The sequence below is a fragment of the Gopherus flavomarginatus genome, chromosome 9, assembly GCF_025201925.1.
Source record: "Gopherus flavomarginatus isolate rGopFla2 chromosome 9, rGopFla2.mat.asm, whole genome shotgun sequence".
Lineage (NCBI taxonomy): Eukaryota > Metazoa > Chordata > Testudines > Testudinidae > Gopherus > Gopherus flavomarginatus.
The window spans coordinates 88,365,201-88,381,347 of NC_066625.1; the positions used below are offsets into that span (position 1 = coordinate 88,365,201).

The 16,147-nt window shown below is 40.2% G+C and overlaps 1 protein-coding gene across 8 annotated transcripts in view; it reads left to right on the plus strand.

Annotated features, from left to right (window-relative positions):
• The window catches only part of MAP2K5 (mitogen-activated protein kinase kinase 5), a 188,461-nt gene that overhangs the window by 83,456 nt on the left and 88,858 nt on the right, over positions 1 to 16,147 (plus strand). For all 8 annotated transcript variants that reach the window (XR_007776286.1, XR_007776287.1, XM_050967577.1 and 5 more), the window contains 2 exons: positions 4,043 to 4,091; positions 15,697 to 15,770. Coding sequence is in view for 6 of the 8 variants with exons in the window: in XM_050967577.1 (XP_050823534.1) it covers positions 4,043 to 4,091; positions 15,697 to 15,770 (123 nt within the window). In the remaining 2 variants the exon portion in view is untranslated. The remainder of the gene's footprint in view (positions 1 to 4,042; positions 4,092 to 15,696; positions 15,771 to 16,147) is intronic.

Genomic DNA, 16,147 nt, shown 5'->3' on the forward strand with positions numbered 1-16,147 from the left:
ATGAGAGAGTGGTGGAGAAAGGGCAGGGTAATGGGAGGAATCTGAATAAAGACTCAACGAAAGAGAGCTGACTCATAGAGAAGACAGAGGGTGTTTAGTCAAAGGAAAGCAGTGAGAGAGAATGGAGGAAGCTGCCAGAAGTGAGCCTCGGGGGGAGAGAGCTGTGTCTGATTCCGTCACAAAATTCTAGATCATTCTGCCCAGTGCAGCCTTGATGAGAAGGGAAACCTTTTTCTGTTTACTATAGTATTCACTTTATTCAGTGAATGGCTGGTGGTTTTTCCATGGGAAAAGGAAAAGGAAAATCTGAGAACCCTGAAAGAGGCAGGCTATACTCCATCTTGCTAAACAATTTTCTACTGCAGTGTGTGTGCTTTCAGGCATCTCTGTGGCTGATACTATTCTACCTTTGCTTGCCACTTCACACATTTATTTCCACCTCCATTTCTGAATTAGTGACATTGTGCACTGTATTTTTAGTGCTAATGTTGATTGAAGTTGTTCCTGAAAGGATGTGCACTTGAACTGTCAAGAGAGTGAGTGATTGGCAGCAGGTAGAAGTACTTTTTGTGTCAAGGCTTTGTCAAGTCATTGTTGCAAAACCTACTTTACTGAATGCCAGTAATACCTCATAGATGTTCAATCAAAAGATACTTTATGCTGGCATCTTTATAGAATAATGCTTAATACCAAAATGTCCATCCTTAATAGGAAAATGGCATCTCTTTAAATGTATGTTTTAGTGTTTCAGTGAATGACAATAATTTATGCTCATTTTCTTTATTCTGTTGCTTTAAAATATAGGTTACATAAAAAAAACTCCTTGAATTTTCATGTACTCTGTTGCACAGATAATCTGAATGTGATAGTTTGTTTAATAGCAAGCTCTTTATAACCACTTATGTGGCATGTGTGCCTTAATAAAGAGATGTACAATAACTCTCAACTGTTGATTTTTTTTCCCTAGCAAATATTTGCTTTATTCCTGTACATTATAAATGTTCAAAATTCATTCCAGAACTTCTTTAAAATCTTTTTAAAGATTTTAAATTGTCTGAATATATGTTTAATGAAGAGAATAGCTTACTGTATCCAAAACTATATTTGTTGGGGAAGTGGAGAATGACTGCAATACCATTCCTTATTTTTTTAGTATTGCTATAATCTGGCAATTTTGGAAACAATATGTAAATAGAATTCTACTGTTTTGCTTTTTGAAAGGCTAAAGTGAGCAAGGCCACACTGAGGGGGATATATGGACTATGATTAAGGCTCTTTGTGATGGGTAATTACCATCTGAGGCCACGAGGCACTTGGTACCAGGGATGCAAGTTTAGCCCTCTGAAGGTGCCATCTAGAGCAATTTAATAGGGATCCAAAATCATTATTCAGTATACAAAAGAGGCTCAGGTTCCACTTGACTTTTGTAAAGTTTCCGAGTCATTCACTTTAACAAAAACAACTTTATTTTATTTCAACCTCGTTAATGGCCAAAAAGAATTTTCATTGTTCTGCATGAAGAACTCCTGTCACTTTCCAATCCATCTAAAATGGCCTGTTGTTCAGAAAACTGGACAAAAGGACCTACCTCAGTCAGGAAAATGAGTGGAAAGTCATTATAGACAGCAAATTTTGTAGGGAAATTTTTGTAATAAAATAATTGGCTGACACAGCAGAAATGTTCTGGAGAAGAAAAGTGTGCAAAAATAGAATCAGGTTTATTAGATGATCTTATAGATCTCTGGCTACTGGAAAAAGCAGATCAGGAAAAAACCTTGGTGGTGGCAGAAGGCAAGAAGTTACATTATTTGGGGGGGGGTTAATTACTTTGTTGTTTGTGGGGATTGCTTTACAAAACCTAGGGAGAAGAGCCTATTTCTAAGTAACCTGTAGTACAGGATTGTGTTCCTGTGCAGTTGACTGAACAGCCTGTATAGTCATAGACTATTCTGTATGTAATCCTAGGAAAGAAATAAAGGATGGAAAATAAATGGTAATGCTTGGTGCATCTCAGATCTAATGGTTCTCTTGCTGCTACATTTGAAATAAACATATGTAAATATTCCATGTATGGAAGCATCCTGAGGTGTTAGTTTGAGGAATGTAGACTTAATGTATGCACAATGCACTATGGAATGTTGATTGAAACGCATGTCAGATTTCAAAAAATGTGTTGGTAGACCTGAACTGAAAAACTGAGGGGGAGGGGGAGGTTGCTTCAAGTCAACCAAAAGGTTTTGAGTTGGCTAAGGGTTTTTGTTTTTTTTTTTTTACTTTTCTGATTTGACAAAAATATTGGAAAAAAATGTGTTTGGGTTCAAATCAAACTCAGCCCTACTCACCACCTTGCAAGACTGAGCCCTTGCACAGGGTCTTCCACAGCAGGTTTTCATTTTGAGAGGATTTTATTCTAATTTCTAAAACTGATATGAAGTTTATATTATAGACCCTCAACACTGTAGAATGTTAATGGCATGTGCCAACAACCTTAATTTAAAAAGAAAGACAAAGCAAGGCTACATACTCTACCACCATTTTTATGCCATTTACGTATAGCCTTTTGCTCAGTAAACTTCAACCAATGTCATGCTATAGGAGTGGGGACAAATGAACAGAAAATAAGCCTATTTGTTGATGATGTATTGTTAATAGTTTGAACCACGGATATCTCTCCTTAAAATAACTGGAGCAACTTTGGAAATGCATAGGTCTGAAAATGCCATTTTTACAGTAAAAAATGCTGGATATTACTTTAAGAGAAAGAGAGAGATAATTGGCCTAACAGGAATACTGTTTCAAAGTGGGTTAAATCCACAGTCAGGGCATGCATTCAATCCTCTGCTTAGAATAGTTATATGAAGAAAATTTCCATCCTCTTACTTTAAAACAAACAAACAAACAGAACTTGATTTAAAAGGTTGGGGAAAGATCTACATTTGCTATTTGGGCCAAATTTGGCCCCTAAATATATTCTCTGACGACTAAGCTGTCTATTTTAGACATTACTCATACTTATTTGAGCTAAAACTGTAATGAACTCCTTCATGTGAAATTAATAACACTCAGGAATTAATGAAACAATCAGTTTCACACATACAGAATGGGAGGAGACTGTCTAGGAAGGATTATGGCAGAAAGAGATCTAGGGGTCATAGTGGACCACAAGCTTAATATGAGTCAACAGTGTGATACTGTTGCAAAAAAAGCAAATGTGATTCTGGGATGCATTAACAGGTGTGTTGTAAACAAGACACGAGAGGTCATTCTTCCGCTTTACTCTGCGCTGGTTAGGCCTCAACTGGAGTATTGTGTCCAGTTCTGGGCACCGCATTTCAAAAAAGATGTGGAGAAACTGGAGAGGGTCCAGAGAAGAGCAACGAGAATGATTAAAGGTCTTGAGAACATGACCTGTGAAGGAAGGCTGAAGGAATTGGGTTTGTTTAGTTTGGAAAAGAGAAGACTGAGAGGGGACATGATAGCAGTTTTCAGGTATCTAAAAGAGTGTCATCAGGAGGAGGGAGAAAACTTGTTCACCTTAGCCTTCAATGATAGAACAAGAAGCAATGGGCTTAAACTGCAGCAAGGGAGATTTAGGTTGGACATTAGGAAAAAGTTCCTAACTGTCAGGGTAGTTAAACACTGGAATAGATTGCCTAGGGAAGTTGTGGAATCTCCATCTCTGGAGATATTTAAGAGTAGGTTAGATAAATGTCTATTAGGGATGGTTTAGACAGTATTTGGTCCTGCCATGAGGGCAGGGGACTGGACTCAATGACCTCTCGAGGTCCCTTCCAGTCCTAGAGTCTATGAGTCTATAAAGTATTCTTAATAAACAAGAGATAAAGTTGGACTTGATCTTCAGGATGACTACTGGACAATGCAGCTAAGACAACCATCAAAACATGGGGTAAACTGGAATATACCTATTTTTCAGTCTTGCTTCTTGCACTTGCAACCCAAATCCTTAAGAATAAAAGCCAACTGAAATGCATATAGTTCCCTATTAGAAAATTTTATTATGTATTGTTTCTCTTGTTTGCAGGTTGTTAAAGGCCTTACCTATTTATGGAGTTTAAAGATTTTACACAGAGGTGAGTGACAGATTTGTTCTTTTGTTTTCTAAGTGAATATCACACTTCCTGGTTCAGTGCAGCTTTTCACAAAGACAGAGGGCCACACTAAGCCCTGTGATGTTGCTGACATCAGTGGAGTTATGCCAGGGATTAATTTTACTCGATAGCCTTTCACCTACTCTGGTTATGGATTTTTATTGCCTGCATCTTTTCTGTTCCTCCCCACCCAAACAAAAAAGTAGACGGACAACCAGATTTTCCAAAGTATTTAGGTGCCTAAAGATGCAGATAGATACCTAATGGGATTTTCAGAAGTGCCTAAGCAAGTTAGGCACCTAACTCCCATGGAATTCAATAGGATTTGGATGCCTAACCTAAATAGGCACTTTTAATAATCCGACTAGGTACTCACCTGCATCTTTAGGCACATAAATATTTGGTTCATTACCCCTACACTACTATTTTGAAAGACAAAGAAGTGTAACTTTTTAAATCTCTGTAAGCAGAGTTGAAACCATTCTCAGTATAAAGCCCTATCTTCATTCCTCAAGTTAATTTTTTGACTTCTCTTAAATTTTCACCTATTTGTGACTTTTAGATTTTCTTAATAATATAATTATGGCTAAATTGATCCATATGTACCAGCTCTTTCAAAAACACTTACCAAACTATGGCAGATGCTGAGAATATACCTGTTAGAGAACAAGGAAAGGGTTAAGTAAGTATTTTGGCAAACAAGAAGAAAACCCTTTGCATTTATAATGGTACCAAAGTGTCTGAAAATAACAGCTACAGATCTTAATGTTGCTAACAATACTGCTTAATTTAACCCATCTGCTCACTCAGTCCTGGTGCACAGTTGGAGGGTACAGTAGCAGACATTATTTGTGATTAAAAGGAGGATAAGAGAAAGTATCAACTCGAGGAGAAATGAGTAGTCTAAATTCAGTTTCTGCTTTAAACAGGAACGATGAATTTACATTGTAAACGCTTTTGGGCAGGGCTAATCTCTTTGCTGATATGTTTGTGTGTGCCTAGCAAATAGAACCCTGGTTTTGAGGTGCAATAGAAATAATAATAAAATTCCAGCCCAGTTCTTAGAATTTGTGACTTTTCAGCTCTTATTATTGTCAATCAGAGTTGCAATCCTAACTTCTCAGTTAATGTTTGTTCTGTGCTATACCTGCGAAAGGGTGCTGCTTTATCAGCAACATTTTTGTGTGTGAGGATGTTAATAGCATGCTGTTGGGAGAACAGAGGAATATGTATTTTATTAGCTACAGGTGGAAAAGTACCTACAGGTGGAAAAAGAGAGAGGTCGGGATTTTCAAAAGTGCCTGTGGGTGTTGGGCACCTAACTCCCTTAGGCTCCTTTGAAAATCCTGCTATTAATTTGTAAGAGCTGTCATTCATATTGGCCATTTTATAATTTTCTTGTCCTCTTCCAGGAGGAAATGAGGCTTTCATTGTGATGTTTACATTTGATAAAATTTACCAAGGATGGTTTAGATCTGGATAGTTATTTACAAATAGATTCATAGATTCTAGGACCTCGAGAGGTCATCGAGTCCAGTCCCCTGCCCTCATGGTAGGACCAAATACTATCTAGACCATCCCTGATAGACATTTATCTAACCTACTCTTAAATATCTCCAGAGATGGAGATTCCACAACCTCCCTAGGCAATTTATTCTAGTGTTTAACTATCCTGACAATTAGGAATTTTTTCCTACTGTCCAACCTAAACCTCCTTTGCTGCAGTTTAAAGCCAATGCTTCTTGTTCTATCCTTAGAGGCTAAGATGAACAAGTTTTCTCCCTCCTCCTCATGACACACTTTTAGATACCTGAAACTGCTATCATATCCCCTCTCAGTCTTCTCTTTTCCAAACTAAACAAACCCAGTTCTTTCAGCCTTCCTTCATAGGTCATGTTTTCTAGACCTTTAATCATCCTTGCTGCTCTTCTCTGGACCCTTCCAATTTCTCCACATCTTTCTTGAAATGCGGTGCCCAGAACTGAACAGACTACTCCAGTTGAGGCCTAACCAGTGCAGAGTAGAGCGGAAGAATGACTTCTCGTGTCTTGCTCACAACTCACCTCTTAATGCGTCTGTCACAGAGTCCCCGGGCGATGCTCTGGAACTGCTCCCCACAAAGCCAGTCAAGACTTTGGGGAGCCTCCTCTCCCTTGGAGCAGACTGTCGTCAGGGCAAGAAGCTCACACGGCTTAACCTTCCTGGGTCTGACCTTGGAGCGTTCAGCATATGCTCCTCCATGCACTTCCCACAGTGAGTGTGCCCAGGCTGGGTCCTGGGGAAGGCAGAGGGTCATGCACACACCCCTACTTTGCAGTCAGATGTGACTCTTAGCCAGCCAGTAAAACAGAGGTTTATTAGATTGACAGGAACACGGTCTAAAACAGAGCTTGTAGGTACAGAGAACGGGACCCCTCAGCTGGGTCCATCCTAGGGGACAGCGAACCAGACACCTACATCTTCACTCACTCTGCGTCCCCAGCCAGCTCCAAACTGAAACCTCCCCCAACCCCTCCTCTCTGACGTTTGTCTCTTTCCCAAGCCAGGAGGTCACCTGACCTCTTTGTTCTCCCACACCTTTAGCATCACCTTGTGGGAGGAAGGGCCTGGGCCATTAGTTGCCTGGAGACAGAGTGTCTGCCAGAAACTGAGGCACCCACACAGTATTCAGAGGAAACGTTAAGAACAGTCCCACTTCGTCACAGCATCCCAGAATCATATTTGCTTTTTTTGCAACAGCGTCACACTATTGACTCATATTTAGCTTGTAGTCCACTATAACCCCTAGATCCCTTTCTGCCGTACTCCTTCCTAGACAGTCTTGTCCGTTCTGTATGTGTGAAACTGATCGTTCCTTCCTAAGTGGAGCACTTTACATTTGTCTTTATTAAACTTCATCTTGTTTACCTCAGACCATTTCTCCAATTTGTCCAGATCATTTTGAATTATGACCCTGTCGTCCAAAGAAGTTGCAATCCCTCCCAGTTTGGTATCATCTGCAAACTTAATAAGTGCACTTTCTATGCCAATATCTAAGGGCTTGGCTACACTAAAACTCCAAAGCACTGCCGCGGGAGCGCTCCCGTGCAGTGCTTTGAAATGCGAGTGTGGTCGCGGCGCCAGCGCTGGGAGAGAGCTCTCCCAGAGCTGCAGGTACTCCACCTCCCCATGGGGATTAGCTTACAGCGCTGGGAGCGCCAGCTCTGGGGCACTGTTTACACTGGCGCTTTGCAGCGCTGTAACTTGCTGCGCTCAGGGGTGTGTTTTTTTCACACTCTTGAGCGAGAAAGTTGCAGCGCTGTAAAGCGCCAGTGTAGCCAAGGCCTAAGTCGTTGATGAAGATATTGAACAGAGCCGGTCCCAAAACAGACCCGTACAGAACCACCCCTTGTTATACCTTTCCAGCAAGATTGGGAACCATTAATAACTACTCTCTGAGTACAGTTATCCAGCCAGTTATGCACCCCCCTTATAGTAGCCCCATCTAAGTTGTATTTGCCTAGTTATTGATAAGAATATCATGCAAGACCGTATCAAATGCCTTACTAAAGTCTAGGTATACCATATCCACCGCTTCTCTCTTATCCACAAGACTCGTTATCCTATCACAGAAACCTATCAGATTGGTTTGACATGATTTGTTCTTTACAAATCCATGCTGGCTATTCCCTATCACCTTACCACCTTCCAAGTGTTTGCAGATGATTCCCTTAATTACTTGCTCCATTATCTTTCCTGACACAGAAGTTAAACTAACTAGTCTGTAGTTTCCTGGGTTGTTTTTATTTCCCATTTTATAGATGGGAACTATATTTGCCCTTTTCCAGTCTTCTGGAATCTCTTCTGTCCCTCATGATTTTCCAAAGATAATAGCTGGAGGCTCAGATACCTCCTCTATTAGCTCCTTTAGTGCTCTAGGATGCATTTCATCAGGCCCTGGTGACTTGCAGGCATCTAACTTTTCTAAGTGATTTTTACCTTGTTCTTTTTTATTTTATCTTCTAAACCTACCCTCTTCCCATTAGCATTCACGTTAGGCATTCCTTCAGACTTCTCTGTGAAGACTGAAACAAAGAAGTCATTAAGCATCTCTGCCATTTCCAAGTTTCCTGTTACTGTTTCTCCCTCCTCACTGAGCAGTGGGCCTACCCTGTCCTTGGGCTTCCTCTTGCTTCTAACGTATTGATAAAAAGTTGTCTTGTTTCCCTTTATTACTGTAGCTAGTTTGAGCTCATTTTGTGCCTTTCTAATCCTGCCCCTGCATTCCTGTGTTGTTTGCCTATATTCATCCTTTGTAATCTGTCCTCGTTTCCATTTTTTATGACTCCTTTTTATTTTTTAGATCATGCAAGATCTCGTAGTTAAGCCAAGGTGGTCTTTTACCACATTTTCTATCTTTCCTACCCATCGGAATAGCTTGCTTTTGGGCCCTTAATAGTGTCCCTTTGAAAAACTGCCAACTCTTTGTTACCCTTCATTCTGAGTTTCCTCAAAAACATGGAATTAACAGTTTATCTTCCTTCAAGAGCAAAGAGCGAATGGAACAGATGCAAAAGCTGCTATATACAAATGAAAAACTCTATATCATGTTCCCAATGTACAAACAATGCCAGTTCACTTACATTAGAACCGTTCCCATAGTGGCCAATTCATGAAGTAAGTGTGAGAAGCCATTGCTTAGCCTCTTCACTGGTGAAATAGAGCAAAATATTATTTTAAACATTCATTTTAAAATGAGTTGTCTGCCTAATGAATTATGGGTGGTCTTTCAGATAACCAATAATATTTGTAGTCAAGCACAGACACTGTAAATTTAATATTTTATGCCTTATGTAATATCTTCTGCTTTGAGTTTAGAAGCTGAATCAGATTTTTTTCCTGCCCAGTTAACTGTGACTTCTCCAACATCATCTTCCATAACTTTCATTGGCTTGATTAAAAGGTGTACTGAATATTGGTTACGTCTTGATAGGTTACTTGGAATAGAAAGTACCTTGGTGCTTTCTGGAATGCATGAGCTACATCTGGTCCAAAGAGAAACACACAAGCTCATCCTTCTTCTCACTTCAGATTTTGCTGGGCTTGATCTGTTCCTAGCTTGCTCATACTGAAAATATGTATACCTAAGCCATAAAACAACAGATGGGACACTAAGTAACATGACAGAGTCCAGCAGTGTTCCCTCAAGGGACTTTAATTGTAAATAAACACGTATGGGCAAGTGGGCATGCATGCATCCACATCCTATATCTGTGCAGATGGATACAGAGTAATGAAGTGCAAATCAGAATACATATTTATTTCTCACTAGTCATGAGTAGCTATATATAGGATTTAATGCGTTAGGCAAATGGAAGAAAATTTAACCTTGACTTCTTTGCTATCATGCATAAAATGTATCACATAGAAGACTCTTATGGACTAAGGAGTCAAAAAATTCCACAGTGGTGATAATCCAGGTGGAAAAGTGGTCCTCATGAAAAAAGATGTATAATACAATGCAGCAGACATGGCAGTTTCTGACTAGAGCATGGATAAAAGCAAAGGAAACAAATAATGAGCAAGTCTTTTATTCCAGATCAGACATTTCAGCAAATATTGCAGCTTAACTTCAAACCATACCTTGTGGTTAATAAGGTGGTAGTTTGCATATTAATAAACCTAAAGCTGTAGTCATAGTCGTCATTACCCACATCAAACATAAACAAAAGATTAACACCTATACCACTTCTTTGGAAGATGTGAGAATGGCCCAATGCTAACTGCTCTCTCTTCCCCTCAGGATAAAGAATAGAAATGGAAGGGTAATGAGAAATGAACTTAGATTTAGCACAGAATTAGCAATCAAACTGGTCTAATTTTGCACAAAGTCAAAGTTTGCAGAAAGAGGAAGCCAAGTCCATTAAGTCCAAGAATAAAGTACAGAGAATATACATTCTATCCAAATGGTATTTCTTCTTTTCTCTAGTAAAGCATGCTCATTAAGGAGAAGTGCACACAATAAAATATTACATGAGTATGTTTTGGTGTATATATATTTCATGCATGTGGTTTTATCTGTACAAACAACGTACGTGTCTGATTGCTATATCCCTTCTATTGTAGTATTATGCTGTTATCTAGAAGGTGAGCAAGGCCTTCCAATTTGAGCGCTCATTCCAAATCCTTATTCTGGATACATTAGATAAAATTTTCAGGGTGCCTAAGTATTTAGCCACTTTTGAAAATGGGACTTAAGTCCATTTGAAAATCTTATCCAGAATGCTGTAGTGGTAAAAAGAGGAGACTAGGAATTAAGATTCCTGGTTTTTGTTTCTGATTCTTCTGTTGACTAAGAGTGAGTGTGGACAAGTTTCTTAACTTGCTTGTGCCTCAGTTTACCAGTAGATCCAGTGGGCATAATAGGTATCTTACCAGGATAAAGTTTAATTAATTTGTCATTTAATTGAGTTCATTGGGTGAAAGGCTCCGTATAAATGCTAAGACTGTCAGCGACAATACACTCAGGGTATGGCCACACTTGACAGGAGCGCTGCCGCGGCAGCGCTTTGAAGTGTGAGTGGTTGGAGCGCCAGCACTGGAGAGAGCTCTCCCAGCGCTGCACGTAAACCACATCCTCTACGGGTGTAGCTTGCAGCGCTGGGAGCATGCTCCCAGCGCTGCGGCACTGATTACACTGAGGCTGTATCTTGCAGCGCTCAGGGGGGTGTTTTTTTCACACCCCTGAGCGCGAAAGTTGCAGCGCTGTAAAGTGCCAGTGTAGCCATGGCCTAAGCTACTTTATATCTGTTGCCACAAGACTTTGCACTAAAGCACAAAACCCAGCCTGGGTGTGAAACGTATTGAAGTGGTGGAGACTTTCACTGAATTCTCTTGTTCTTTTGTGGAACGGTACAATAGCTGCAGCAGATAACTGAGACATCTGCATGCCATCAAGCACTATTTCCCAATTCCTGTCTCTCCCCCCCACGGCGTCTCCTGGTTTTGAGGCTTTGCAGAAGAAGATCCTTTAGATTACATCAAGTTTGCTAGGCCCAGTGGCCTTTTGTCACCCATGGTTACCTCCACCTACCAGAGGTGACATTTTAGCAGGAACCTCATTGCTCTGTGCACACAATTGCTCAGATCTACAAGTGAGCGTTTTTTTGCCGTTTCCAGGGGAGCAGAGTTGTAGAACTTTCGTAAGTTGAATTCTGCCTGTTACATCTAATGGTGCAACATTTTAGCAAATAGCACACGTGTAAATAAATTGGGCAGTAAAATCTAACTTTACAAGTTTAGATCTGAACTCAGTCTTCCACTTTCTGGGTATATGAGCCTAGAGTGACTGCGTGTGCGTGTATACCAAGTCTCCAGGGTCAAGGTGTAACTTGACTCCAGAGCTCACCCTTTCCAGGCGGTATGTACAGTTATTGTAACAAGTATTAAAATAAATGTGTTCAGTTACTTACCTACATTTGGAAACTGAGTAACACCAAACCCTGAATGCTGGTCGCCAGTGCCAATCACTAGTGCAACAGCACTAACAATATGCATAATGACAGATTACATCATCCAGCAGTTACATTGGCAATGTCGAGTCAAAATTAAAGAAACCAGCAAGGCTTGTAGAATAGAGGCTGCTACCTAGTTTAGGATCATGTGCGCACTGGATCATATGCAGTTTTTTTTTTCTAGCTTAGATACATTAAATGGCTCTATCACCATGTACACCGATGCCTAACAGATATATCAAGTATAAATATGCACTGTCACATGCCCCTCCAGTTTAGGAAAAACAGTTGCCTCTGAAGGAAGTAGGCTGATAAAGTCAGCACAGAAAGAATATTTTCATTGTTTCATCTGCTTCATTGTTGTTATAAGTAGTGTACTCAGAGCTGTCCATACCTAAAATGGTGTTTTTGCACTACTTGTTTTCCTTGCATTTTAGAGTATTGTATTTGTCAAAGGCAATAAAAGTCAAGACACTGTTTTTTTACAAATGCATTTTATTCAGAGTAATTATTCTGTTTACTTTGGAATAAGATGACTAAATGTTCAGTATTCAGATTCCTGACCCTCTGACAGTTCTGTTAACTGGTAAGTAAGAGCACATGTGTTCCATTTGTCTACAGAAAGATGAAACAGCTTAGGCAGCTACATCATAAATAGAACATCTTCATCCTCCATAATGATGCTCTGCACAAATCATATGTAGTAAGCAAGCACTAGTGATGGGACTATAACAGGATTCAAAAAAGAGCTAGATAAGTTCATGAAGGATAAGTCCATCAATGGCTGTTAGCCAGGATGGGCAGGGATGATGTCCCTAGCCACTGTTTGCCAGAAGCTGGGAATGGGCCACAGGGGATGGATCACTTGATGATTCCCTGTTCTGTTCATTTCCCCCCGGGGCACCTGACATTGGCCACTGTCGGAAGACAGGATCTGGGAGAGATGGACTTTTAGTCTGACCCAGTATGGCCGTTCTTATGCTCTTAGGAGCTCTTTTGGCTATTGTTTAAATTCTTCAACTTCTAAACAGTAATATTAATGACAAGCAGATGAGTTTTACCTGCAGAAGGATTTCAGGATCAAGCACTTAATTAGAGCTGTTAATATTTAACATTCTGTAGGGCCACATCACAGATAGCAGCATGGAAGGTGGAAATGGACTGTCCAGAACCCTACATCCTCCACTCACGCAGATGAATGAAACACGGTGTGGACTGGGTGGGACCTTGGCTCTGGCTCTCAAATGGGCTGGCCAGAACTGGTGTACTGGACAACATATGTTGCGCTGGTTATAGACCCAGCACAATTTGCTCTGGAGAGGGAGTAGTAAGGGGAACTGGGAGGAAGAATATGACTCTGAGTCACAGTCTCCCCCGGGTCTGCTCCTGGGGCAGCGTAACAACGCATTGTCCCTTATTGTGGGCTCAAGGCACATCTACAGTCAAGCCCTTAGTAAAAATTTTATTGAAGAAGAATGTAGCTGTATGGATACCATCCTAAACATAGTATTTCCCTCACACTGTGGGACAGGTTTCTCAGAGCTGCTGTGTTCTGCCTCCTTCCCAGATATAAGCCTATTGCCTGGAAGAGGCTCCTGTACTTCAGAATAGAGAAGGGCAGCGTTTTTAGGTGCCTTGCAAAACAGCTAGATGCTGTGAATGCAGCAAGGGTGGGGAAAGCCGCTGACTTCCTTCTCCTGACTAAGCTGAAGTTCAGTCTAAGAGCCAAAGCCTAGTCCTGTTGAAATCAATGGGAACTTTGCCAGTGATACTGGAGGGACTAAAGGTTTGGCTCTCTGTGTATAAAATACATGAATGTTGCCATTGTTAAACCACTGTTGTATTACAGATCCAATCATTGTACTGCATTTGGTAAAAATATGTGGGTAGATTGGGACTCTAATAGCCTGAGAGCCTTCAGAACTCTGGGATCCTCACATAATCATGTAGACCACACTTCCCCAGCTCAACTCTTACATATGTCACACATCCTCCCAGCTGCTGCCCTCTGACCCTTCTCTCAGGTTGTATTGTGCAGGTGTCAGATATGAGGAAAGTGAGGAGAGGAGTATTGTGAACGTAAGGTGCATCATTAGCAGGTGGCTGGCTGACCAGTTACAATCATCTGTACACCATGTTGCTCACAAACTCTGAACTAGGGACCTCTCCCAAGAATTCAGTCTGACCTTGGTAAGATAGTTACTGTGCTTGTTTGATTGTTAATTATCCTTTTTTAAATATCTGCAACTGTTTTGGAGCCATTGACTTTGCTCTGCAATTAGATGTAGGGACTTCATGTTTCACTGCAATCTTCCTTTAAATGCATTCCTGCTGTAAACAGATTAATTTGTAATGCAAACTGTCAGCATATTTTGCATATTTAATTGTACCTGCTGTTTAGCTCATTAGAATGCAATGCAGACGTATTAACTAGGTAGATGTATCTGCTGACATATTTTCAGAAGACAATTAAACATAATGAATAGGATTATTGTGCAGCCTATGGCTGCTGTACTGTTCTTACACATTCATAATGGAGACATGCTGGTGACACTCCAGGTCTAGTTAAATTGAGAATGGTCACCCAGCAGTAGAGAGTTGTATACAGTTTAATAGATTGCTACAAAGAGACAGTACTTGAGTCTTCCCAAAATTTGTATTAGAAAATAACGTATTTTAAAATGTTGGTTGAAAGAGCACTGAGGCTCTTCCGACTGCATGGATAGTTTTAAATCAGTATTTTGCCTCACCTACTGGTGAGGTCGGTGAGAAATCATTAAGAGTATCAGAGGCAAACTGAATCGATACAGTTGAAATAAGGATTATGTGAAATAGGCACTGTGTCTTTGAAGCTCATACATGATGGTGATTTTGTGTTTTGGGTGTCGGGGAGAGAGATTACAAATACACTGATTTTATTAATATGCTCTTGAAACATGGAGAACATTACCAAAGTATTGATGGCGCCCACTCTTTTAAAAAAATAGCTTTCTTTTTGCCCCAAACATCGGAGCATTTAATCACCTTGTTAATTGAAGTTATATACTTTACATTACAAAGACAAATTAAGCAAGCTACTGTGATACCCAGAAAACATCTGTTAAACAAAGCCAAAGTTAATGATAAACAAAATTAGGTTCTCTCGTAGTTGGTTTTCATCCATCTGCACCCAACTACTGTTTTCTTTTAAAAAAGGCAAAGACGCAACCTATTACTTTCAATTCGTAATGCCATGAGAAAGCAGTCATTACACATATCCACCATACTTTAATCTGTACAAGTTTTTGGTCAGAGCTGCATCAAGCCATTTATCATGTATTCTGGCCAGCATCCCTGGAATGGAAGGATCTGCACTACATTTGATCAGTTACAGGAAACAATTAGAAGTCTATCTACTGGTAGAATGTACAGTAAGATCTTACCACTTCTGTTTCGTGTCACAGACTGTCAACTTTATAATCTCTGCACTGAGGGGGTCTTATTTTATGATGTTCATTGATGTGTTTATTTGTTAGAGTGGGATTAGCAGTTCATTTTGATAGGATTGTGGGAGTTCATTTATGTGACAGCACTGAGATCATGGAAGGAGTGCACCAGTCCTGTCATAGGAGCCATGTAGGTAGAGCCACGTTGACTTCAACAGGGCTCTGTGCAGGCACGTAGGTCCACCTTATTTGGATCTGCTAGAGTATTTGATGTGTGTATATTTGTTTGTGTGTGTGTGCGTATGCCTGTGTCGTGTGTGGAGGGTGTATAATATGTATGCGTATGCAATAATATAGAGTGTGTGTGTATAATAATTTTTTTTTAAATCTTGTTACCACTACTTGAAATCCAAGCAGCTGAAGAGAGATGATTACAAGAAGATCAATACAGGGTTTATAAGGGGGTTAGACTAGAATGTAGGTTTAATTATTGGAATCCAACCTCGGTGAGGAAGTAGTGCAATGCTAGAGTGTCACAGCTCAAAGAGATTAAATTTAAAATGTCTGCTATTAAAAACCTGACATGACTAGATGCATATATATCTTTATATCAAAATTGCATACACAGAATAATTTATGTGAATGCCCTCTTTTGTCGCTCTTTGACAGATGTGAAACCCTCTAATATGTTGGTGAACACACGAGGACAGGTGAAGCTGTGCGACTTTGGGGTTAGCACACAGGTATCTCCTCCCTTAGCTATTTGCCTATTCTTTTTTCTAAAATAGAAATCACCTGGCTACAAGACAAACAGGCCCGCAGCAGGCTCTCCTCTGCTGGGAGAGTGTTATTCATTTGTAATCTCGAAGTGACTTTCCTTCATCAGAATATGATTGTTCATTGTTTAATGACAGTAAAAACTGCTGATATTGTAATTACTACTTACGAATAGCAAACTTCATTGATATGCAGCTTCGATATGAAAGCGTTTTGGCCAGACAAAAGGGAGGGCAGAGTGGGAGACGTGTCTGGGGAGCCCAACTGGCCCACAATAAAAATTAATATTGGTAGCAACAATAGTGGTGGGCCTTTACAATGTGCAGCACAAATTTTAATTAAT